At 43.3% G+C, this 27,836-nt stretch overlaps 1 protein-coding gene across 1 annotated transcript; it reads right to left on the bottom strand.

The window, feature by feature from the left end:
* Positions 1-333: 333 nt before the first annotated feature.
* Positions 334-27,763, bottom strand: fhl3a (four and a half LIM domains 3a). Its single transcript, XM_079275412.1, has 6 exons — positions 27,559-27,763; positions 4,373-4,545; positions 3,272-3,446; positions 1,131-1,300; positions 827-1,013; positions 334-498 (listed from the first exon to the last, which is right to left on the bottom strand). The coding sequence occupies exons 2-6, from the start codon at positions 4,526-4,528 to the stop codon at positions 347-349; spliced, it is 840 nt and encodes a 279-aa protein (XP_079131538.1). The 5' UTR covers positions 4,529-4,545; positions 27,559-27,763; the 3' UTR covers positions 334-346.
* Positions 27,764-27,836: the final 73 nt, after the last annotated feature.

The raw sequence follows: 27,836 nt of genomic DNA, 5'->3' as shown, positions 1-27,836 counted from the left end.
TTTTGCAAAGTGACGAGCATTTTGCGTTTCTTTGGTTCAATAGTACACAACATATATAAGTAATGTTATTCTTAAGGCACTCCATCAACTCTGTTGTATAAAATCATTAACCTTTTTTGTTAAAAGAGGAAATCTTTGTGGTGGTTCATTGAAACGATGCAGCACTAACTCGTGGATGAAAATCAGGGACCACGAGGAACTGATCTCTTTATATACAAACAACCTGAGAGGCAGCATTTGTTAGCCTGCGTTACCTTCCTCGGTAATGACTTGGGGTTCTTGAAATGCCGTGACGAAGGGTGAAAGGTAAGTCAAGGGATGGGTGAGAATGTGGTAAATGACTGCTCTATAGGTTGCTGTTGCAGTCGCGGCACAGGATCCTGTCACCATCAGGGAAAAAGCCGGCGCCCACCAGTGAAGCAGAGCACTGGGAGCAGGTGAAGCACGCCTGATGCCACTGGCGATCCTCAAACGAGATGTACTTCCCTCCTCCAAAACCTAGAACAAGAAGAGCATTGAGATCAAACTGTATGTTGAGCTTAACGGGCTGACTCAGCAAATCATGCATGCTTCAAAACATAGCTATTGGGAAAAAATATGATGTATTTTGAGTTTGAAAATTCAAAGTCTCTGAAGACGACTTGGCTTCAAATTATTTCTTTGTAACGCTGATATCCATGACTAAATAAGCAAAATCAGAGTTAAAAAGGTTGCGCACATGCAGAAACTGGCTGCCAACCTTCGAGTCAATCTATTTTTAGTGTCAATCAAAAGTGTGTCAGCACAAATCAATATTATCGAGTCGAACGTAGCGATGAAATCTTGCCTGTGATTGGTTTGCTGCAGGCCTCGCACTTCTTGGCATACAGGCTGCCAAAGCACTTGAGGCAGTAAGGGCTCTCGTCCCGGGAGGTGAAGTGTTGACCCGCCAGCTGTGTCTTGCAGCTGGTGCACACGAAACACTCCTTATGCCACGGCTCGTCCCGGTAGGTCACGCCACCTTTAGCCAGGGTCTGAAAATGAAAGAGGACAAAGATCCTTTTCATTCACTTCGAAAATATACGTTCTTGACTATTTAGTTTGACGACCACGCGAGGGTCAGTGGGGATTCTTTTGATAGCTTTACTGACCTTTTTACAGCGTGTGCAGCGCGGGGCGAACTTGTCCTCGTAGCAGGACACGCAGTAGTGTTCGTCCTTGTCAGGGATGAAAGACTTCGAGCCAATTGGCTGTTCGCAGCTGTGACAGATGAAGCAGCCCTCGTGCCATGTAGAGCCTCCATACTCCAACTTCTTCGTGCCTAGCAGAGTGAAAGAGTGATGACAGGAGGCAGAGAAAGAAAAAGAGAAAGACGGATGGAAAGATTGAAAGAGAGCAGAGGGAGACACTTCACTTTTTGTGTAGAATGCATCTTTTGCCGTCCTTCTTAGGATCGTTATGGCCATTTGGGGTTCTTTGGTGGTCATTTTATTGAACTATGAAATGATACACTTGCTTGAAGGCATATAAAACTCATTTTGTTTCTCTACGATTTATTTCATTTGAAATCATAATACCACAGGCCCCATACGTCTTTCCTACTGCTGGGAACTGGCGGCAGGCCGTACAGAAAGGGATAATGCCATTTCTTTTATCCCGTAGCTGTTGAGCTTTTTATTAGACTGGTTGGTGTATTCTATGGTGACGCAGTAATTCAAGTGGAACTGACATTAAACGCTATCGTTTCACTGCTTCAGGCTGTGTGCTGAGGCTGTGTCTCAAAATCTGAAAAAGTCAGGAATTACAGCGGAGGAATATATTAGCAGTTAGGTATTTGACAAATAGAATAAAAGCTGCAACGCTAAATAGGTACAGGTTATGCATGCACATAACATAGGTTCAATAATTGGCTGGACTTTCAGGTGCCATCTGTGTGGACCGAGTCTTGAAAAAAGAAGTCTGTTCTATATTGCGGCCCTTGGACCTGAAATGATCTGCAGGTTCGGTTCAACCTGGAATCCATTCACCTCGCTAGCCAGTTTTAAACAAAAGTCATTACAAGTTTTAAACACAAACTGCTCTTGGAATAATGCATAAGAATTTTGTCATGTCTTGTTGGGTTTTTTGTCTGTAAGTATCATACACTGTCTGTTGAACCTCTTAAGTTGATGCGTGGACTAACGTTTTCTTTTTGTTTTATTTTATGTATGAAATTGACTTGGCCGTTACATTTGCTGCCTTCTTTGCCACAACAAAAGAGATTTTATCTCAGTGCATTTTATCTGGCTCTATGAAAAAATAAAAAGTCCATTTACATGGCGCTGGTATTAAGTTTCTTCCCTCCTTCCGTCGCCGACATCAACAACTTCAGCTGTTCAACTTCAGTTGTTAAAAAAAGAGAAGTGTGTCTGTCTGTTTCCAGGGTGAACATATTTTTGTAGCACAGCAAAAGAGGCTCTTTGTTCTTTTGTTGGAGGAGAGGCAACACTTTCTAGAATTGTGCATCTGAATTTTTGGTGATGCTTAAAAGTTTGCAGTACTGTACAGTATACTACTAAACCCCCGGATATTTCCGAGTTAAGATATCTTTGACAACATCACTCTCTAAAACTATTTTTTCCCCTCTCAATGTGACTCACCTGAGCATAGCTTTACACGCTGTAATGCAAATGTGTGATCTTGATAAGAAAACATAAGATTACCTACAGTAGGAGTATAGGGGACTGTGTAAGCTGCTAGGGGGGCGCTGGAATATCTGACTTGACTGATCTCTTGTTATCATCAGTCTGCTGGCAGCCCACCAGCCCCGGGGATCTGGCTTACAGACAACAAGTCAAGCCGACTGGCAATTACTCTGTCAAATTCAGCCCTGGCTGCTGCTGCTGCTGCTCAATCCTGGACCCTCTGTCTTGTTCTTCTCTCCCTCTTTCCTCTTTCCTTTCTATATGTGCTTGTTACTTTATACTTTTCAAATGCTTCCTGGAATTTGTCACGTCATCATTTTCCAAAGTCATTTGCCTATCTATCTTAAAATTTGAATTTGTATACGACATGGAAAATAAAATGTCTGACGAGACTAATATAATATATGGCACTGTCAAATGCATGATACACAAGGTCTGTGTGTTTGTACTTTTTTATCTTATTTTAATCAACTCTCGCTTCTTAGATTTTAAGCTGAGCTCGTTCACGTCCAAAGAAACACAACGCAGTTGGAAAAAAGAGTCATTCAGAGAGCACAGATGGGATGAGCCTTATATCTCAACACCCACATTTCTCTAAGCACCTTTACCTGGCATGACGACTTTGTCGCAGGCCACACACTTGGAGGAGAACTCGTTACAGTAGCAGTCATTGCAGAGCAGCGCGTCATCCTGGCTGGTGAAAGGCTCATCTGCCAACGAGCGATCACAGCGGAAACAGCGGAAGCAGTGCTCATGATAATGCCGGTCCTCGTAGAAGAGCTCCTGGCCAGAGAGAACAAGAGGAGCCAACAAGACATTTGAATGACCTTTCAAATTTGTTTTCATGTTTTACTGCAAACGGGAAACATACTGCAGGATTTAACGCCAACAAAGGTTTCTGGTTTGATTGGTGTCGGTCAAACCGACATGTGCAAGGTCAAGTACTTGGTTACACTGTGTGTGTACATGTGCAGACTGTACTGCACTTTTGAGCAGGATTCTGTTAAAAAAAACAACAAAGTCTCACGAGGATGTTGAATTGATTGTCTGAAGGGCACTGAGCCAAGAACATGTTGGCTTTATTTTTCACCCACTGCCCACGAGGGTGTTGAGAACTCATTGGCCTCCTCAGCTCAGTAAACTACTAAGCACTGTATCATGCCCCCACTCTGTAAACTCCACTAAGCAGCGTATGTCAGTCTTAAATCCACTTCATGTTGGTGTTTTCCATTTCGGCAAGATTACATTTTAACTTGAATGTGGGGAAGAGGGAGACTGTCCCTCATGCTGCATTTTTACAATCTTAGACAAAATCAGCCCGTTGGCTTATGTGGACTTAGTGGAAATTGTCTGTATAATTGCATGTTAAATTAGCCTTTACTGTGTCTTGCCACTCAAAACATATAGAACACGCCTCATTTAGCATGAATTATGCATCATTAGGTAAATGACGTAACTTCTCTTATGGAGATCCAAAGCAATTTTAAAACATGGTAAAAACGTGTGCGGTTCATTCCTCTGGGCATGGATTACAGAAAATGTATGTTTCCAGAATTCTTTAAGTAACATGTCATGTTTTTTTTCTTTTAATCAAATCTAAAAAATGGTGGTGTTGCAATTTGAATTCGGTATGATCTCCACATGTTACTGTTGAGCAGCAGATAGATGATTGCATGTCTGATCATGTCAAAAAAAAAAAGATGCCTTACCCTTGCGTCATGGCCGATCAGCTCCTTGCACTCATCGCATGTGTTTGAGAACCGGCTGTCGTAACAGGGGATGCAGTAGGGACTGCTGTCTGACTGGATGTACTTGCGGCCGTACAAGGACTCCTTGCAGTTGTCACAGTCAAAACTGTCAGCCATTGTAATTTTCTGTAGACCTGAAACAAAGCATGGAGAGCAACATTAAAAGAAAAAAAAAGACAACAAATGCCAACGAATCCAAACGAGGTGAAGAAAAGAACAAAGGGGTGAGACAATAGAGGAGGGGAAGAAAAGGGGAGAGAGTCTTGAGGAATGATTCAGTCACCTTTTCCGGCCCAGCAGTTGGATGTCAGTGTCGAATTTCTCTGCCAACATTTACGCTGTAAACACCCTGGCTTGTACCAGCGATGAAGCTTCGCTCAAACAAAACACGGCGTGCAAGTGGGAGCAAGTGGAAAAAGAGAGTGGGAGAGCGACAAGAGAGGCAGCACAAAATGCCGATTCACTTTTATTGCCGTGTCATGAAAGTGTGGCTGATGCGGAGGTAGGGGACAAGAGAGGGAGCTGTCACTTTGCTTTCTCTCCGTAACGACACCAGAACTCTTTCCTGTCGCTGTCAACCGCTCAGAATCTGCACCGTGACGATCAAAGCACGGATGCAAACTGAACAACTTCTCTCATGACTGAGTGGGCCGTACAGTGGTGTATCATGTGAAGCCCACGCATCATGCACACCTGTAAATATTTACGAGTCGAGAATGTATTTGCGAGTAGAGCATGAACCACCAACAGACACGGAAACCCAACGAAGCGCTTGTGAGTGTTTGCGTGTGTCAAAAGCACAGACGACTTGAAGCTGTTTGAACACGACTCCCTGGAAAGTGGCTTCCTGTCAGCATGAAGACGCACCTACAGTAACGTGCATGTACACACACAGAAGGTGTTCTGTCAAAGTACCCGGTTCTCACCGCGCGATAGGCCCCTCCATCATGACTGAGCACACAACAAAGTGACAGAATGATATTATGAGAGCATTAAGGCAACAATATCAGGTTGCCAAAACATTACAGCATGGCTGGAGGAAAGCCCAGTGATAAGTGATACGGCCCCCTGGCCCGGTGCACTGCTGGCTATTCATGTCCCACCACCCAGTAATAATAATCTGACATATTAATCAATCAATGTGCTGCCTGTCTTACACACCAAAAAAAGTGCACAACCATCATTTACACAAAGCACGCAGGAGACATGCGAACACACTACGACACAGGGCGACACAGAAAAAGGGAACAAAGACTAAAAGCCAAATCACACAAGATCCATCATCAAAGAAAACATTTAGTCCCAGACTCTCATGTTTCATCTGTCTCAGCCCGTTGCGAGACAAAAAGCTCTTAATGAGTCGGGGTGAGAAAGTCAAGACCCGACAGACTTCACCTGCTCGCAGTCTTCATATTTAACCCAGCGACAGGCTTTTTGCTGACGCAACAGAGAGACGCTCTCAGCACCCTTCGATGACCGGAAGTAATGCTCGACGGCCCTGCATGCATCACTGGGCAGCCATATCTTTCTATCTAATGACTGAATGGATACATCTTTCGTATCTGTTGGCTCATCTGTTGGCTCATGCTAGCAAGGTATGTGCTGCGTTTGCTTGCCAGGTAAGAGAACGAGACGGGGCATGACTCACAAAGCCGGGAGGCAAGTGCTATGACGTCTGATGTCAACTTTAATTTCCAAAGCAAATCAGGCAGCTGTTTATTGCCCTCCCCGAATTCATATGTATCATCCACATATCCACGTACTAAAAGGCTGCGGAAAGTAGGTCATGAAACATCTCAAACGCAGAAGTCTAACGAGCCAACATCGCTGTACCTGAGATGGATCACTCATGGTGGCCCTGGTTGCATTATTTCCTTTGCGACAAGTGTTTTTATGGTCTCCGGAGATTGTTTGAGCAAAAATGACTCGTTTGCCAGCAATGAGGTAAAGGAGAACTAAATAAAACACAGATGGGAACGTTACGCTCAATTGCAAAGATTCCAAAGCCCGATACATAAATATGAAATCCTTTAGAAAACAGACGAGAGGCTTGTCCTTCAGAGAGATTTAGCTTTGAGTATCAGTGTTTGAGTGGCCATTGCAGAGCCTGACTTCAGCTCCTGATGGCCCAGGCTCTCACAGAGAGGGGCATGACATCAGTGCACTGACCCCCAGGGCGATGGACTAAGATGTGACCGCATAGAGTACTCGCTGACCCAAAACCCACAATGCTGAAGAGAAGAGAGAAGAGAAGGATCTGGGTCACAATGGACTTCAGTCCGGAGGCCAGTTCTCACAGGGCTTTGTATCTGACTGCTACTGTACATGCCAACTTCCCAGAAGAGGTTCACCTCCTTCATGTCCAGAATCCAGTGACTAAAAACCCTGCTCTGGGTAAATATTGTTCCCAAATACCAGAGCTGTGACTGACTTCAGCCCTCTGGGAAAAAATGTGGGCTTCAAGGAAATCACCACTGCCTCCACACAAGACAATGGTCTAGACAATTCTACTGAGTTCAGTTATAGTATTGCAGCACAAAGTGTTGCTCTCCATTTAATATAGACAACAGTGCATTCCATTCAGAGATCCTCTGAGAGAGAGACTCAAATGTGTATTATTGAATGCAGCAGTATGGGTCAGTTTTAATGACTCTGCAGAAATGTCTTTATCTGGTTTTCTTAACCACGGCAAGTCTGTAGTCTGCTGGATGAAAGGCCTTACAATGACCTTCTGATTGGTCAGCCGATCAGTCTGTTTGCCAAAAGCAAGTATATCCAAAGCAGATGGATGAATTTGCTGCGGTTGTTTCCTTTACGGACAAACTTTACAATTTTAGTTCCCACCACTAAGGCCTAATGAAAACCACACAAACTCTGCCGCTCATAAACTATCTTTTATTTTTGTCAAAGAGAAAAGCACGATCAAAATGAATTGTGTGTGTTAATTAATGACTCATATTTTCTGGTTGTATGTAATTTGTTGGCAAGTGGCCATGGTATAAGCGAGACAATACCCGCTTGTCGGATGTTATCCCCGTACTTGATGTTGTGCGATGTGATGAACCTTTTTTCTGCAAGCAGGCATTTCGACTTTTCATTTGTTTTCACACATCCGACTAAAAGATAGCTAAAGAACGCCGAGGCAACGTTCTACTCATCACAGCCCTCCCCGGGCTGAAGTTCAGGGCCAATAGTGAGACACCACAGAGCAACAGACCAGCAAGCAGGCTGTACGCTGTTGCTGGGAAACATAGTCATGGTTGGTTACTGAAGGGCCAGCAGATATACCCAGTCCAGTCCGGTCCGGTCCCGCAGGCAGGCCTGTTAATCCCTAGACCAAACTTTGCTTACGCTCCGGTTGATTCCAAATGATCAGTCCCCACAGCCTGCTGGGAACGAGCCTGCCAGTTCTTTACCCCCTTTCCCTGCCATGCCTAAGTAGAATCTGCTTGTAAAATACCTGTTTTATTAAGACTAGACAAATCATTTGACATCAAGTTACATCAACAGAGGAGAGCGAGATCACAATGACACCAATGTATAGTAACTACAACATGTCTTCTTCCCTAATGTCTCAGAACCTTTAAGTTCTTCTTTACACTAGAGGAGAATATTTCACTTTGGTGTATAGCCTAAATAGAGAACATGTATTGTGAAATCCAACACATTAATGGCACTGAAAATGTTCACAAGGGTTGGGCTGTCATGTAAAAGACTCCAAATGTATAGTTAGAAGATCTGCAGCCACCTATTGTGGATCAGCTTGTGTCTAGTATAATTGATGTTGCAACATCTCAATTTACAGTCAACAAAGAGAGACAGAAAAATACAAAATCTCACTCTAGGTTCACAAGTAAGCACACAATATTTCCAGTACACAACATTTTGTGTTTCTTTACATTTACTTTAAATGATGGGGATTTTCCACTTAATGTCAGTGGAGCAGCTGTTGTTTTTGTCACTTGTCAATAAGGGATAACAGCTAACTCTGTTTTTTTTTTCCTTTTCTTACAACAAGAACAAAGCACACATTGTGACTGTGGTATTGCAGGGGCCAAAGTGATAATGTCATATCTCGGACACACAAAAAGTCACATAGCGGAAGTGGTGCAACTGTATCCACCCTGATAAGACAACGTGACTCAGTCTGGCAATGATGCATGACAACTTTTCAAACGGTTTGGATTATTACCAAGTGGGCAACTGCTGTAGATTGAGGTCTGCGAGCAACACAGTTAGTCAGAAACCATTTCACTACCAGGGCAACTGCTCTATTTGTTAGGTCTGTTTTTATAGGTCCATTGTGACTAGTGTGCTTTTATGTCCAAGTGGATGCTTTAAGAAGTGTGGATGTTAATGTGCATAGTAAGGTCTGATTTACTTTAAGAAAGTGGCGGCTACAAAGCCACTCAGTCATCTTTAACGGTTTGATCTTTTGGCAGCAAACAGAGAAAGGAGTGTGTTGATGATTCAGATTTAAACAGGTCCCAGAGGGAGTGATGAAGGAACGGAGGAGGAATCAAACACAACAGTGGGACAAGAGATGAGAGACGAGAAAGAAAGCAAAGGAAAAAAAAAAGAAGAAAGGTGACAATTTAGAATCCTAAACCTATGACAAGTCTTAAATCAAATCAGAGTAAAATAGGGAGACGGCTGCGTTTGGATGAACACATACCACCACATCGCCTTCTGTCTGGTGCCTGGACATCTTCCAGAGACAGTAAAGCTCCTTGGCTGGCTTTGAGATGTAGAAAAATTACAGCACTGAACACTTGAGTCTATCATTTGAGGGCCTGGTTGAGCGTATCAAAAATAAAGTACAATGTCAAAAGCACACTTCAGAATAGTTCATTTGTGTCTTCGTCCAGAGGCCACTTAAAAGGAGCCTGACGGAGAAGTCGTCTGATCTTATTTATTCCAGCGCCTCGTGACCGTGGAAGACTTTTCCATTCGGTGACTAATGTGAAAAGACAAAGGCAAGAATTGCACAAGACTTTTTTAATGGTCCAGAACTTGTGTTTATGACACAATGTCAGAGGGATTACATTCATGTTTTCCTTCAAGGGACGGGAAACCGAGGTCAGGTCCTCTGGGAGAAGCTTCCAGATCCACATATTGTGTGAAACTACACTGCACAAGCTAAATCACATCAACATGACTAAATGTGTGCATGGACAACTAGTCACATCCATTCAGGTCAATAAATAAACAATAAAACAACGCAGAAGTTGGACATTGAATTATTAAATTATATTTGTTATATATCTCTCAAAAGTTTGGTGTGCATCAGATAAATGAAGTCCAGTAATCTAAACGTCACACAGAGGCAATGAATCTTATCACAGGAAGAGGAGGAAATTGCTCATGAAGGAGAGATAATGCAGCGGCTCATTCGTGAACAGATGTCCCGATTTGAACAAGCTTACACGTACCGGTTACGCACATAGAACAACAAAAACATTTGAATTCTGATGTTCAGAAAGAATTTTGCTTTCTTAAAGATCATAAAAAAATGTCAGTTTAATAAAGCACCATGCTGTTCAGTGTGGTCGCGACACTGATTCCAAGCCAGAAAAACAAAACTGCAGTCATCATCGTGACATTTACGGCTTTGAGCAATGTGCGGCCATCATTTATACGATGGGGTCAGCACTTGGATTACAACCAGTGGCTCCACTACGAGTGTTGTCATTTCTGTAATCTCTCCGTCTTGCATGAGAGGAGAACCTTGGCCACCCACATCCTCAGGACACTACATGATCCTTTAAGCACGGAGCTACGGAGAACAGCTTCATTTACTGACTTTTTGTTTTTGTTTTTTTTGAACATCAATGAACAAGCTGTGGCAGGGCGGAGGGGAGTACGAGTGGGGGGGGGGGGGGGGGGGGGGTTGGCCGGAGGCACCTGAGACCGCTTCTCTGTGGGAAACTGGGTCAGACTTGAAGATACAGTACAGGCTGCAGGACCAGACACTGGAACGCTAACCTGTTATTGTCCCTGAGCGTTTAAACACCGCTTGGTGTGGTGTGGGACAGAGCAGAGGGCTCAAATGAAAGCCAACATCGTAAACATAAAGGAGGGAAATGACTACCTGCTGCATAAAATGTCACCATGGCCTTTGTAATTTGTCCCTCCTTGGCAGCTTTTAATGACCATGCTCGTGTGGGGATACGACTTGATGTCTTCTAATATTAGCCTTGATTCTGTTGTGCGGCACACACTGCAGCATTAGAGCAAAGCTGCAAGTAAACTGTACGTCAAACCTTCTGGACTCAATTATTAAAAGGATTTGACATGGTGATTTAAATGTGTACTAAAAGATAAACAAAAGCAGAGCACAAGCCTGCACTGACAGATGTTTGGTTATACTTAAAACATACATTTGTCATAATCTGACAGTTACTTGGCACACAGAAACTTGAGGACGTGCTAGCAAGGAGGACCATGTGCATATGGATGGCAAGGCTTTCTGAAGGCGAGAGCAGCTGAAAATGCAATTTTCACAACTCATCGGTCCCCTTCCTGTCTCAATTCCAATGTTCCACAATACGCCACCAACATCAAACAATAGCGTCGCAATTATTTAAAATCATACAGTACTGTCCCAACCACCATGAGGGAAAGTTTGGAACTCAGGAATGAATCTGAATTCATTTTTGTATCACAGTGTCTCTGGATGACCAGGAGACGACATTTTTGGCCTACATTTGTCTTCCTTTGAAGGAAAAAAAAGAAAAAATGCTGCCATACATTAGTGCTTCACATCTGGTTTGCATTGGGGAAACTATGCAGTCAACTCCTGTGTGCCAGGGGAGGGTTTGGAGAGTCACTGCCTGGAGAATGCAAGAAAGGTTGTCTTTTTTTTTTCTCTCTCGCTCGCTCTGTGCTGGTATTTGCCGGTAAATGTTTAGATGGCAGAGGGAAAACTGGAGCGAGAGTGAGAAAGGAGAAAGCAAATCTTGAAAGCAAGCAAGAAGAAAAAAATAAATCTTGACAGTCTGCTCGCTGATCTTTGGATACACTGAGTCGGTAAACAGTGTGGTGAGAGCAGAGGAAGGTAAGGAATGCAGAAACAACGGCGTTAAAGAGAGTGTGTGATCAACATCCAAAAGACAACAAAAAGATTAAAAGCTGATGCCTGCTGAACAAAACTGCACCGCCACAAGGATAAGCACACTGTACATAAGGACAACTGAGAAAAGAGTTAAAAAAAGATCTCAGGGTAAGTTGCCTTTTTCTTTCAGACTAAATAAGTTGAGCAGGGTTGTTCTCGGGCCTCTGTGTGAGAGGACGAGTATATTATTTGTCTTTGAACAAACATGGCCAATAATCCCAGGGACCCCTTTACTCCAGCATTTCCCAGCGCAGATTTGTGCCCAAAAATGGACATCGCATTATCCTGATATCTTCACATCCTCCCTGTCATCCATTATCCTGTGAGCCAAGGGGTAGGGCATCCCTTTGAAATCTGAAGCCTCCACTGTTCAGTGGAGACACATCTCAGTTTTGACACCTGCTTAGTTTTGCAGAGTGGAGTTGTTGTTCAAATAAATGTATTCAATTTGAAAGCACCCAGGCTTACACACATACTGCACTTAACATGTGTAACACAGCCGAGGCTCCATTCATATCGGAGTAGAATGGGAAGCATGCATCGTGAGGTCAGGGTACTTTCACTTGCAAGCTGGGTGATTCAGTTACTGGTTTGCAAGCCCTGGAGAGGATGTTGTTTTCACAAGACCAACCTCCAGAGGGGGAACGGAAAGAGCCCTTCTGATGCAATATCTTCAGTGGCAAAACAGAAATATCAACTGTTGTCTGTGTCTTTGGGCCTTTGCGACAGGCCAGGCAGACACGGCAAATGTCTCGCAAGTCGCCATGATGGAAGATTACCTCTGGGCCGCTCCTATAAATAAAGAAAACTGCTTTCAACTGTCAGAGACAAGAGATGTAGAGGCCAATCTGGTCTCCTTTGATTTACACAGGTCCCAATATGGATTTGAGGGATGTGCCTTTGAGCTGTTGCTTTGGAGTTCTGGACCATGAAATCTGATCATGGAGGAATGAGGATGCTTTGACTTTGTCGTTTCTGCTTTTAATATGATAGAAAATCGGTCATGGACTTTTCTCTTTTTCTTCTATTTGAACTATGGCTCTATCTTTATTGTTGAACTTTGGTAGAAGTGCATGTTATACAGCTTTGTGGCCTTGACATTAGCCTAAATACAGTCAGTGTTTAATCAGTTGTTTTTGATGAGGAATTTCACTCTCATCTCATGGTAATGATTTAAATCTCGAAAACTGAAACAAAGAAACAGGACCCAAGGAGATTCAAGTATTATAGATACATATGTGAGCAAAGTATATCAGGAGTCAGGTTGTTCTGATACAATGCTATGAAAAGTAGAGCACTACTACTTGTATACAGCACACGTAATCTTGAGCCAGGACAGGTGATGCAGTATAAAGAGCGAAGTCAACATAGGGAGGAGATTTGGGCGGACGGGTGGGTCCAAAAACACCAGATTCTCACTTAGGAGAGGAGCTGTTTGTGTCCTGAGCGAAGTCAATGTTGACTTGGTTGTCACGTAACTTCCGCACTTAGGTAACGCCACATCCGTAGTTATAATAACCCAAACCACGATCTTTTCCTAAACCTAACCAAGTGGTGCAGGTGCACTTCATTCGTGTTGCTGATAGGAAAACTGAAGAAAACTATTTTTCTTTTTCGGAAGATATAAAAAACGTTGAATGAGGATACATTGCAATAGTGGTGGACAGAAAAATACCTCACATATTCGGACTCTTTAGCTCAGCTGATACTTTTTCTTCTTTGAATGCAAATACAATTTATTCTGGTTACAATTAATTTTACAATTAACTAATAATGCAGCTTTACAGTATGTCTATATACTTTAAAATCAACTCGTTAAAAGGTTAAAAAAGCCCAGTAAGCGTGACGATAACGACTGCATCATCATTGGTGACGTAAACGTGACAACTGATGTTTAAGCACTACCTCTGTGGCTAACCCACAGGGACTGAGGACCAAGGCTAACTGAGAACCAAAAGACACAAAATGGCTCCGGCAGACTGGTCATTCCCAGGTGGTCTCCCTAATGTTGCTGAGTCAGCGCAACCAGTCAGGACATCAAGGAGCTGGGATAAGGTTTCACAGGCAGCACACTCAGCAATCTAAGCATTTGCCACACACAACTGTGCAGAACACACCCACAACTGCTAGCAATTATTTATAACTCTTTCAGACTTGCGGCTCGTGGCTGCAGTGATGGCACCTGACCCTGAGGTTAATGCCCAGACAAGACTGGTATTTGTTCAAGCATACATCCCAACATCCCCAGACATGAATATTCAGCATGTTGTTATAAGCAGGTGGATGTTTCCAATCATTGTATGCCTTTCATGGGTATTATACAAAATAAGCAGTGACAACAACCTACATTCATGACAGCTGCACGAATCATCTCCTACAACAGACCAGAATACTCACCTCTCTTCCTGTCTGATTCTGTAACCCTGAGAAGATGGGTTGATATGAAAAAGAAGAAGAAAAGTATACATTTTCTTAGAAAATCGAGGGGGTCCCTGCCAAATGTGAAATACTGGGGTGGATAATCCAAGAAGTCATTTCCAGTATATACAGCCATTTTTTCCCTTCACAGACACATTTCCAAGGCAACGTGTAAACAGTGCCCTCATTCCCCTGGACCATAAACCTCTTGGCAGTGATGCTCAGTCCTCGTTTCATCCTGCGCAGCGCTGACTGAGGGTACAACCCAGCGTTTTATTGTGGCAATGTGAAAATTGATGCGATGTGCTATGAAAAATATTGAACCCATCAGGGACTTCAGATATCAGATATTAATACAGCCCAAAGTTAGATATCACTCAGGGAGATTTTAGACACCCCTGCTATTTCTACAGTGGGACCTGTAACGCAGATGTAGAAAAGCAGGTCTATCTTAACTTATAAACAATTAACAGTTCACCAGTTAAATGTATACTATTATATGGGTATTTTAAATCACCACACAGTACAATCCCACAGCATAAAACCAAGGATCTAAAGATAGACGTGATAATGTGAGTTGACCTCTGAAACATCTCTGTATTCACCATTTTCCTGTCATAAAATCCCAATGTCTTCTTCCTTTACTCTGATATGTGCTGTGAGAACCAAACGCGGGTTCATTTCCTACTGGGCAACAACCCTTTCCACCAGTGTTGGGTCGATAACAATGAGGATGTCCAAGTCAGTATGCACACACACACACACACACACACACACACACACACACACACACACTGTGCTTCTTCCTTTTACCCCAAACAGAGACATCTCTGGGACTTCTCAGAAAGTCGGTCACACACATTTGCAAACACACAGTCACAATGACAAAAGCAAGCGTATTATGTCTGCAGACACAGGCACACCTGCAGCCATGTGCATGAGGAGTCACACACCTACAGTAGTATGCACACGCACATGCTAACACGCAAGGCTGGGTGTAGATAGCGGGATCAAACTAAAAAACAAACACAGCAGCCAAACTGGGGGACAATGGGCGACTTGTGCAGGAAGAGCAGACACCGTGAGCAGCTGCATACACACACCCCAAGTTTGTTTTAGTCCCTTTGTGGGGACTCCCCCCCCCCCCCCCCCCCCCTGAGTGTAATTACTGCTCATATTCACAATCCCTGGCTTTTCTGCTCTGAATGAAGCTGATAAGATCAAACAATTTGATGTGTTTCGGAAATTAGTTTCAAACAAAGTAGAAATATCTTGGTTAAGACAATCCAAACACATCGAGTAGAATGATTCATTCAAACCAGACTGAGGCACTGGGACTGACTACTGCCAAGCCACCCGCCTTACTCCTCAATCCTCACCAGCAGAACAGAAGATGGAAGCTCTACTTATTCAAACAATGATGTCATCATTGGTGAGACTACTGGAGCAAGAGATTTAAACGGCAAAGTAAAAATCAGTTTCCATTCAGACTGTACCGGAGATCCTATAAATTTCCCCTGATAATTCTGCATACTGCAGCAAAAAAATAAAAGTAGCAAGACTCTGTAGGAACATATTTCTCTTGACCCAATTTGTATGATCCCAGAGAGGGACCACCTCCTTTTCCTCTATGTCACTCTGCCTGTTTGCATTGACCTCTCAATAGGTCACTGAGGAGGGAGGCACGAGTCCATTGGATGCCCTGGCTGCTCATTTTGGCTTGTTGGAAACCAAACACACACTGATGAATTGCCACATAATCAGGAAGTGCATATGTGAGTGGTACGCTAGTGGAGGTTGGTGACCTAAGGGTAATTTATTCCCCCCTCGCCGTACCGCCAGGAGAAGGTCCCTGCTCTGAAATGCAGCAGGCAGGCTGTGTGGCTGGAATGAGCTCACTTCAAAAGGTGTCCATAAATCATGCTGCCATGCATCCCAAGACTGCCTCCACCCTCCACGTCCCCCAGACACTCATCCACCTACCCTTTCCCTTTTTCCCCGCGGTCTTTCCAGCCAAGGTTCACCGAGACCTTGAGCCTTTGTGCGTTACCGTTTCTTACTTGAGCTTATGCATCCACCCACACCGCCAGGAGAGTTGCATTTGTTTGTGTGGAACTCTGGCGGTTAGCAGGTCATGTAGAAATCAATCGTAGCAGAAGAACAACGGAGCGGTGGAGTGGTAGCGAAAGATGTAAACATGTACTTGCCCACAACCGATTAGCGCTGTTATCAAAAAGCAATACTCCTTTTGGTAGACAATGGGTCTCAGTGGATTTATCTGAGGTTCATTTAAGTCTCGAGAAGAGCTGCAAGTTCAGAAAATCCTATTGCTAGTTTCTCGACTTTGCCAGAACAAAGCTGCAATCCGTCAGGTCCTTATCTCCCAGTGTCACACACTGGGATCTCTTTATCACGCAGCCATGCAAAACACCATTCATCTTCCCCACCCAATTCATTATCGGTGATAAAATGCAAAGTCCCTGCTCCGGGTTGTTAAATGGGGGGACGACGTGAGAACAGGTGCTTTGGTAAACACTGATAGCGTAGTTGAACTATGTTGCTTCCCAAGCAGACCTGTCTATCTCTGGCAATCTAATGACCACAACTCTCGGCCGACTCTTGTCCGACCTCATTCTGCCTTTATCCTGCGTGTCTTTGCTACAGGAGTATTCTTGGCTTCGAGGCATGCGGGAACACTGCTGAACACAAAACAGACACAAACAAAGTGAGAGGCAGCTAGTTGAAGGCACAACGGCTCCGCGGCCTCTTCGTCCATGAAGTGAAGTGTAAATGTCTGTCACGCATTGTGTACATTACCAGGGTATATGTCTCTGCCTTGATTATTGGACGAGCACAATCCAGTGGCACTGGTGGATGAAGGTGAAAATAATCATGGCTCTAACTTACAAACAGTGTTGTGCAGAGGCACTGTAATACTCCACTGACAGATCACCGCAACCATGACATGCTGTGACCAATGATCATCATCAACCACGACATCTCGTAATGTGGGACACTTTTTCGTCAGCAATCATTAAACCTTAAAGAGTTTCCACTCACCAGTGTTGGCGAAACGTGCGATAGGATGAGGGATGTTTCTTTCTTTTTTTTAAGAGGGCTTGAATGCTTCCACAGTGAAGTCATGGTGCTTGTGTCATTGGCCCTCTGCTATGCTTTGCTCACCGTCTGGCCCCCATTTTACCCATTGATCTAATTTCCATTGCCAACATTGGATGTGGTTCTGTTTGAAGCTGAATGTTTAGGCCCATTAAAGCACTGACAGAGTTGCAAACGTATGGTGGACCATAGGAAAAGTAAAGAAGAAAACAACTTAGTGATGTTGGCCAGACTCTTGGAGTAAACAGAATGTACAACTCTGAGCACCGTTCAGTATCAGCACTTATTTTGTCTATAAATTGTAAATGCCCAAGCAGCCAGCCGCCTCTTTGAACAGCTTGTGCATATTTGTGGGTCTGCATGTAACAGTTTATGTGAATTTATACAGCATGTACATATAGATTGGTGGAAGAGATGTGTTACAGTTTGCTCTTCGCTACTATTAATGCAGTCAAGCGCCATCTCAGTAGGTGGTTTGGCCGAATGCCCGAGACATATACACTACATCAAGCTGTCACTTGTAATGGACGTCTCTATCTGTCACGCAATTTCACCGGCATCACAGAGAAGGCTTGATTTCAAGGAATAACTGTAAAGAGCTATACAGGCACTCTTAATGCTCAGATAAGACTAAATGCAACACCATGGTTAACTTTAAGAAGAGAAATCTACACCTGCCTTAAGATTAAGTGCAGAGTGTCTGTTGTTTCTTCAGTGATGTTCCAGAAGATAAAAGGTTTTGAATGACTGGATGAAAGATTTTCCACAGACACAAAAATAATTATCATTGACGTCAAGACATCTATAATTTTTGCCCATGAAATGGAATGAAATTCCTACAAAAGTACACCAAGTCACTGTTCTTCTACTTCACTGTACCATCTGTAAAATGGATTGCAGAACCACATGCAGTGCAGCGAGTGCTCTTGACTGTACCCATCTATGCTTTTCCAGCTGTGGAAGAAAGAAAAAGTATTTTATTTTGTATGCTATGAAGGATATTTATGATTATGCATATGTGTTTTTGTAATCTCGGAACCAGAAAATAGAAGCATGACAGGACTGTATTCTCTTAAGTACGCTGTAAAAATAAAATACATTTTAAAATGTTTGAATTTTTTATTGGTTTCTGAATTTATGGAAACTTACAGCTTTAGTTCACTTGATAGAATAGATGTTTTTACTGTATATCTATTTTTGGGGACTATTAGTCTTTTGCTTGATATATCTCAGATGCATAGACTGTACATAAATAAACTGGAAAAATGCAGGGAAACAAACTTCAAATGGAAGATTCTTTTTCGAGGATGACCTCAACGCCCAGCGCTGCATCTGCAGACCTTTGGATCTTGGTAAAAACAAAATGGTCTGGCTACAGCCCCATGCTTTTCTATCTAGAGGGTCTTCAAACATGCAGATGATTAAGCTAAATACTAGTCAGAGCAAAACAAAACAACTGTATCTGGTCCTGGAGGTCTGTGAAACATTTGGTTTGACTGTAAATGCACTGATCTCCCTCAGGACTAAATTATGTCCAATTACTACAAACATCCTGAGCTCAATATGATCTATTGGTTATAAATACGCTGTCAAACAAAGCAGTACTTCACTGTAATGTTCTCACTGCACCACTTTCGAGAACTTCAATTACATCAGGTGAATGAGAGCTGACGCTGGATGCTTTGGGGGAGTCACAACATGTTCTTTCTCTTGTGTACGTCTCTTGCGATGAGCATGAATAGTTTCTGCACACCAGCAGAAAATTTCCCAAGATGGAGAGGTGGTGTACACAGAGTGAACTAAACACAGTAGGGACTTGCATTTGTCTTCAATTACGCCTTTCTGTGACAGCCTGTTGACAGATGCGCCCGCAGGCAATAATATTGTACTCGCGCCACTCCTCATCCTTTCATTCTCTCTCTTAACTTCACCAGAAGAAGCCAAGAAATCCCTCCTTAGCTCTCTGTTACTCGCCTCGATCGTAAATCAGCATCATCATCGGGGATCTGACGTCCTTTTATAGCCACACCAAGGATATTTCCTGCCATTTAAGGCTCCTCCAATGCACCGTGCGACGGCCGTTTAGTATCCCATCAAGGTGAGGGAGCACAGGGAAGCAAAAGAAGGCCAAGAAACATCCTGTTCGCTTCCTTCTCGTATTCAACGCAACTTTGACAGCTTTCAAAATTTGCGCCAATGTGTGCCCGAACAGCGCCAAGTGCACTCTTCTCTGTGTGTTTTGAAAAAGGTGCAATGTCGTATACAGTCCAATTTACGCACTAGTGACTGACATAAATCCACACCACAGTGTACGTAGCGTGTCTGGCTTGTCTAAGCCTGTCTCTGTAGAGACCATTGTCTTTCCAACAGAGCCATAGAGATGAAAATGAGAGGGTGAGACAGTGTGTGTGAGTGTGTGTGTGTGTGAGCCTGTAAATACTGGCGAGCAAAAGCCATAGCGGGAAAGAATGACGACGGTGTAAGACAGTCTGGATAAGTAGTCACATTCTTGATCGCTCGCTAGTTTCATCCTGCAGAGCAGGCGTTTTTAACAGTGTTTACTTTCAGCGAGGGGAATGCTCTCGCTCACAGCTGCCCTCCAAATAAACAGTCTTGTTTTTATCAGAGACAAGATAATACACATCTAATCAGGACGAGTGACTGCAACAAGTCCGGCCCTTCTGGTTCACCCGTGGAAGACGGTAGTGCAACACAGAGAGCATTACTGCACATTTGAATAAAAATGCATGTGCTAAAGAGCGACACTTTGCCATTCACCCGCACTCTCATGACTGCACTTCCTCTGCCATTATGTCATCCTGAGTTCATTCTTTGCAGATGTGGGAGCCAACCCTATTAAATGTCTGGGAAGCAATGAACACTAATGTAGTGGCAAACTGAAGTTACTTGCCATATAAAGACACAACTACCACGGCAACAGTGGGTGGAGGTGGAGGTACAGTGGTGGCATGGTGGAACAAACAACGCACGTTTACAGTGCCAAGGCTTAATTACCTCTCCAAGACATCTGTTATGTGAACAGAGTCCTGCTAGCATGTTGTTGTGGAGAAACACTTTGTTAACGGCCCAGTCTCTCAGGTATTTACTGTGGTTTGAAAGGTGACATTTTGAGCCTCAGGCATTGTTGCCTTGTTTAATGCCTGCTGTGTATCACTGCGTGGTTAAAGACTGCATGCCACATGGCCTCAAATGATTGCCCAATTAAGCCAGTGTACAAAACATCCAATGGGAAGGGTGACGACATCGCTGCTCCCATAGAGATAAAACCACTCTGTTCTTTCTTAGGTTGCTGTTAAATGATTGCAGACTTACTCATACTGAAGCAATATGTCCAATAGCAGTTTCATCTCAAAGATGCCACGGGGTGCAGGGGTGTCAGTCAGCCACAGAACTTTGGTATCAAATTATTCACTGAGTCGACAATAAGCAATATATAAATAAAGCAATGCAATAGTGATCCACTTCTGACAGAAGCCATGATAATTGTAGGTCAGTGGACCAGCGATTCCCTCAATAACAACATTATCCAGCAGAAGATCCCTCTCTTATCCCAGATATAAAGCTGTGGTGCAACAGAATGGAGTGCAAACCTTGGCCTTTTCCTTTGTCATCTCTCTTAGCAGTGATTTATCAGGGTGAAATAACATCTTATTGAATTGCGTACACCGGAGAAATTCTCCTCACCCAACATTATTCTCCTCAAGTGCCTCCATTAACCATAGGTTATCCTATGATTTAGCCATTAGCCACAGCCCGACATAACCATTAGTTACATGAATTCTTAATACACATCACATTACCGGTTGTATAAAAACCACTGCAATTTGTCCGCAGACTTCAAATTTGTGCTTTTCCCTCTCAATCCTTCCTCCTCCTTGATGTGACTTAGGTAGTTGGTTTTGGACACCAGTTTGCTGACTGAATATATCCAGCAGTCATGCTTATTTATGGACTTTCCTGACATTTATCGTTGACTCAGAATAAACTATTTTTATGGGTGCCATTGTATTGGGCAAGCAGTAACATCAGGCAATTCTAGATCGATTTGCACACTATTTGGCAATTCATCTTCCAACTCCCAGCAGAGGTGAGTGAGGTTCTAGGCAATAAGGACAGGTTTGTTTGGGATCCTGTTCCCAAGAACCAACTGCGTCAGGTTCGGCACATGATGGTGGAGTTGGTAACCGACGTACGTTTTGCATCATAGCATTCCTTTCATTAATTCCTGAGAAATTGTACATGCCATTCACTTCCATTGGAGCATGACCCTCTTCCCTTAAGACGAGGGTGCAGGGAAACAGTCATGCCTGAGTCACACCTTTCCTCAAGCTCCCAACATAACCGAATGTGATAATGCAGCAGTGAATCGACAGGATCCCTGCACCCAAACAACATCTGTTTCATGGGAAGCAGAGCAAAGAAAACACTGATAAGGTAAAGGGGTGGGGGGGTACCATTAATTTAATGTGTAATAAATATAACAGATGAGGCCAAATTAAGTAAATCGAGTGATGCAAAGCATAGACCCATTCTTTCATAACATATTATTAGTTTGTATTAAACTAATAAGTGCGTAGTTATGAGGCATCTGCACTTCTATGCTTACAATTTGCTATTTCCTTTGAAAACAGCACTTCCTTTGAGGGTAGCGGGTAAGTGCTAGCTATAGACCTGTAATTGTATCCCTAAAGGAATGTAATTACCCCATTAGTACAGAGTCAGTTACTTTTAACACTCCAGAGCTGCCTAGATAAAGTTTATGTTCCCTTTACATAAAGTCTCACATGAGGTGAACGCTGAGAGAGCCCAGTGAATGAGAAAGAAGAGAGGGAAGGAGTTAGGATGACTGGATTGTGAGAGGGGGGGGCGGGGCCATATTACCTCCCACAGGGGCCCTGGCTCAGCGGATCAAGTTTCAGACGTTTACCAACAAAGCATCCATGGAGGAAGTCTTGCACCCCTCACAATAACACCCCAGCACCTGGCTATCCCCACACAGGAAACCTGAGGTCACTTCCTCCCTTTCAGGGAATTCAGACACACTCCTGCTGCGAGCCACGCGCCCCCACAGCATATTGAAGAGGGTGCTGACTACCAGGGGGGGAAAGACACGGAGACACACATGCAACAAACTGAAAAGAACGTCTGAATTATGAGAAAATACACAGCTGAAACCATGTGATTTCCCAGGTTTTCACTGATACAGTTCAAAGAAGAGGTGTGAGCCAGACAAATTCTGTTAACACCAAAGCAGAAAGAGTTCTAATTGTCCTTGTTTTGGTCTCACATGTAGCACAGATGTAATGTGTTTTTTTTTTTTATCAATCTGAAGAGTTAAAATCTGGATTGGGTTGCATTGTTTAATTCTGGTTGCAGCCAAGGTTGAAAACACCCTAATTGCTGTGATTAAACTTCTCAAAGGTTTAGCAAAAACTGGGACAAGACACTACACAGAGAAAAAGTATAAGTGAACAAGCAGTTGATGATAAGAGAGACAAATAAGCAGAAGAAGCATTATAGCCTGCCCTGAAGTAAAAAATCATCAGATATGGCCAGCATTTTGAAACCCAAAAATCCTGCTGATTGAATGAAGAATGTGTCCTCCGAAAGACAACGGAGGGTCAGACAGCTGCAGAATGTCCAAAGAGAAGTGCTTCAACACAAATCTAAATTCTGCTCCCTAACCACCTGCAAACACTTGACCGCCGGTTCTCCATCATTATCATTGGCCTTGATTCAAACGATGCCAACCCATAAAACCAGCCACAACCAGTCCGAGTCATTTAGCTGCAGTTTAGAGCTGGCCGGGGTCCAACCACCACGCGGGGCTAACCTTTGGAAAACACAGAGACCTCCGAAGAATGTGACCATGGTCAATGAAGCAGAGAGGGAGCGAGGAAGAGGAAGAAAACAAACAAACACATTATACAGCCCGTGGGCTCTGTCAAGGCTAACTTGGGACAGAATGACTGGCTTTTGGCTGCAAGGGGTTTATGTCTGCTTGTTGCTGTGACAAACAGTTTGAGTAAAAATATCTTGTCAGCGGTGAAAGCACAGCGGGATGCCTAAGAGCTCAAATTCCTTTAAGGCGTGATTTCTCTAGCAACAGACAGAAAAGAGATCTGCATTATTCAAGTAGTTTTAGTGTTCGCTCAAATTATAGGACTAAGCGGTTTCTTCAGTGTCTCATACGGACCGTGGATGTTAATATATTGTCAGCGCAAGAAGCAAATGTTGTCATATGCTTAACAATGAACTGAGAAGTCTAATGAGAAATTAAAAACCGAATTACTTTACTGTTTGTAACAAGTCTGAGAGCCAAGTCCGGTATCATAACATCAAATCTTCTTCCAACTGGAACTCCTTTTAGTCTTTTTGTGAACTGTAGACAAGCTTAAAAGCAACATCCATCTCTATGTTTTCACTATCCCCAAACCTATTGAAGAAAAGACGATACATTCCCAAAACAACATGTAAGATCTTGATCAAATATTCTCTTTTGGCAAGTCCCAACACTTGACTTTCCCAACGTGCCCACTGCGCCCAGATGACGCAACAGGTGGAACAACAAACGACCGTCACTACGATGATTCTACTACTACTGTACGCTGTGATGTGATGATGCACGGCCAAAACAACACCAGAAGCACAGGCACACCCTTCCCAGATGCACGCTGCCATATCCCACTTCCTGCTGCCGAAGAAAAGACAAGATTAGCTCAAGGGACTTTGCTCTCTGAGGCCTTCACACGCCGCTCAGCTGGGAGCTTCTGTGACACAACAGTTGTTCCTTAATCCTTCCGCCACACAGTTGAATGGCTCACACGGCCCAATAATACAGTCTGTTCCTCCACTGATGGGATGCTAGCGTGACTGCAGGTGTGAGGCAGTGATTAGCGTGGCAGAGAAAAGAGAAGAAAAAGACATAAACACGGGAGGCAGAAAAACACAGAGGCAGACAGAAAATGTCCAGACTCCCTCTCTTGTCACAGGAAGTGGGTCCTCTTTCGTCAGGGCTTTACTCCCCAGGCGGCATGTTTGACTAAGGTGTGAAGCATCAAGACTCGTCATAGCGCCCGGCCCACGCCTGCTTTAATCTTTACACTCACAGATGTTTTGCTAAACTCTCAATATTCAAAGTATAGAAACAAATATGATCTTAAGGTGTTAAATGATATGTTTACAGATAATAATTACTGCGTTAAATGACATGTTTACGGATCATAATTACTGTGCAACTAACCATACTGCCACTACTAGTGATAATAATAATAATAATACAATAAACACATGAAGATGATTTCATAAAAGAACATCATCATCATCAGAACATCAGTAAAGAACACTTCTGTATATACAAAAAAGCTATAAAAAAAGACGTGTGCATCAGGGATTGTTCTATGCTACTAATGCGAATATGTATGTGCGAGATAGTAAAAAACAAAGTTACATGGTCACTAAAATTTGTTTGACAGAATACGAACTGACAGAATATGAACAGTATGTTATTTTTCCTTCAGGCCACCAAAAGGTACATTCCAGCCTGTTGTTTGCACTACTGTACACATGATGTGCAGAGAGTGCATGCATGTTCCTTGCAGATGTATTTCTTGCATTTCACACAGGTGTTGCTGGTCTTGGAGTCATTTCTGTTGGGACAGACCTGGCACCTGCCACGTTTCTTGCCTCCAGTTTGAACCACTAGAGGAGTTGGGGTGTATGTCTCTGTTTGGATGTCCTTCACAACGGTTGCAGCAGCTGTTGATGCTCTCGGAAGGCACCGTCTTCTCTCGATATGAGGTTTCACCAACGCGTAACCCAGTTGCTAACAGGAAAATCCCCCTTTGACTCATTTTTCCGCTGTTCCAGTCCTTGTTCATTTCCCTCCATATTACAAAGGCATTGTAGGCGCTCACATCAATGATGTTGAAGAAAATTACAAGGGGCCAACGGGCAGTCATGCGTCGGCAGCTGTATGTGGCTGTGACCTTGTCCGGGTTATCAACACCTCCCTTTGTCTCGTTGTAGTCCAAGACCATTTGTGGTTTTTTGTCTTCTCTGGTGCTCAGGACAGCATCTTTGTGCATGGTGCTCATCAGCAGGACATGTTTCCCTTTCTTGGGGCAGTAGGAGACGACAGTGGCTTTGTCAGTAAAGGCAACAATTGAAGATGTTACCTTCCTGTTCTGCATCAAAAGCAGCTCAGTGGGAAGCTCCGGCTTGTTTTTTGTCACTGTCCCCAACATGGTAATCTTCCTTTTGAGAAGTTCTTCACCCAGGGCGTACGATGTGAAAAAATGATCACATGCAATGTTGTGACCATTCAGTCCTTCAGCCATGTCAAGTACCACCCTCATGCCCTGATTTTTTTCAGGCGCTTCTCCAGGGGATTTACCAGTGTACACCTGCATATTCCAAGCATAGCTAGACTGTGCATCACATGCTGCCCATATTTTGATTCCATATTTGGCCGGTTTGCTCGGAATGTATTGTCTGAAGGGACAGCGTCCACGAAATGCAACCAGACATTCATCCACAGTCACGTAGGGGCCTGGATTATAAAGAAAGGGTAATCGTTGAACCCACTTGTCCCATACATCCCGTATTGCTGCAAGTTTGTCACGCTCCCGTCGGCCCTGCCTTGTTTCTCTGTCATCAAAGCGTATGACACGTGAGAAAACATGGAAGGTGTTTAGAGACATGGTGGCTGGAAATATTGCCCTTCCAGTGTCAGCAGCCCAAAGGCTTGCTGTTGCTTCGCCTTTTGACTTGTACACTCCTGCCAAAATGAGCAACCCAATGTAGGCTTGCAAGTCGGTCACATCCAAGTCTTTCCAACTCTTCCCATACACACGCCTGCCCTCTAAATTTGTCATCTCAAGTATATCCTTTTCAATTGATGGTGTTATGAAGAGCTCAAATGCTGATTTTATGTCATTGACATGGCTGACAGCGTATCTGGTGGGACCTGGAACCATTTTGATGACATTAGAAGCACTAAGTCTACCCTGTTGTTCAAGTGGGGAGACGGTCCACAATAACTTTCCATTTTTGGAAGGTAGAGTGTTTGCTGGTGGTTGAGAGACAACAGGAGGGTCAACAATGAGTCTCACTCTCATCAGAGGAGGATGCCTCATAATCAGGGTCCTTCTCAACATCATCCTCTGTCTCAGAGACATTCTCCTCCTCTATGTCACTTTCATGGTCAAAGAGCTGTGACAACACCTCACTGATAGAATATCTTTCTTTAGAAGTAATTTTCAGTTGAGCGAGAGAGCAGAACGAGAGACCACCCAAAGCACCAAGCTTTTATAGCACTCACATGCTCCCACAGTAGCACCAGCTCCACCCCCCACCAAACCCAAATTGGTTCAAATGTGTTACTTTGTAGATTGTTTGACAATATACCGCAGGTGCAAGTACTTGTGCTTGCACCTGCAGATTTTGTGTCTGACCTGTGGATGACCTTATATGTTTTACACAGCTAAAACAGCCTGGGGTCAAATTGACCCCAAAGAACACCGATGCGTACAGCATGTGTACAGGACATTGAAAACATATCATCATGTTAATTTTATGTTTACCCAGTTGTCCCCGTTAAATTAGGAAAAGTCATTAAATATGAAGCAAAAAAAATGATGTCAATTATTTATTTAGAGACGTTAAACATTGAATGGGGCAAAAAGTAACAGAAGGGTTAAAAAAAATAAAATCCTTCAAAATTTTGGAAATTGGTTTTGTTTTTCCTGGGGTCAAATTGACCCCGAACATAACGAATGCTACGAGTCTTAATAACAGAAATAGTTTTTCATTCCAAACTTTACAGATAACAAAAATATGTACTTAGAGATAATATAAAGCCATTAAAATACCAACAAATTATCTCTTTTAAATTATATGTCAATCAGTGAGATTTTATTCTGATCTGCATATTTCTCCATAGTCGCTTAACAGGTATTCCCGGATGTTTAAGGGGGTGGGTGTCTTTTTCTTTTTAATGGTATGCGCTATTTAGGTAGTCAACAAACAAGCAAAAAGTTCCTAATACATAAACTTGGAGAAAAATTTGAATTATGATCATTTTCTGTAGGTTGAAATTGCTGGGGTCAAATTGACCCCAATAGTAAAAGATGTTAGTCAATTTGAAGGTAACAGGAGGGTTAAAGGCTGTTTTTTCTATTCATTCTAGATTCAACTAGTTATACTATTGCTGTCACAATGTTTGAAATTAGCAAACTTCAGAGATTCTTCATGCCATTCATTTTCATTGTAAAACCATAAGCACAATAATTATGATGCTTGAAATGAGATTTGCTGATACACTAGCTTATTTTCTCATCAAATAAAACATTTTTCCCCCGAATATTTGACGTAAAAAGAGTTTTCATTGATTATGAAACCCCCACTGAGGTCGAAGAGCCGGACACTGACAACGTAAAAAAGTCTCGATAGTTATAAATAAAAAGTGGAGTCCTACCAGGAGTACTGTCTGAAGTCTGGAGGCACCTTCTGCAACTTGACAGCGCTAAGCCGCCTCCCTGTCTCTGTCAGCGGACACTCGCTCAGATCAGGACCGGGGGGGATCAGTCTGCAGGTCGCTACTCCCGCGGCTCAGCAGCGTCGCTCGGCAGCTGTAAAACTTTGGTGTGTGTTACTTCTGACAGTAGTCAAAATATCTGCGGCAGAGAGTGATGCAGTTTTACCGGCTACATTTGTCCTACTACTGAGGAAGTTGCTAGTGAGTCACAAGATCCC

This window comes from Melanostigma gelatinosum (genome assembly GCF_949748355.1).
Source record: "Melanostigma gelatinosum genome assembly, chromosome: 9".
Taxonomy (NCBI): Eukaryota; Metazoa; Chordata; class Actinopteri; order Perciformes; family Zoarcidae; genus Melanostigma; species Melanostigma gelatinosum.
Note: the sequence above shows the minus strand (reverse complement) of the source record. Positions and strands in the feature narration are given on the sequence as shown.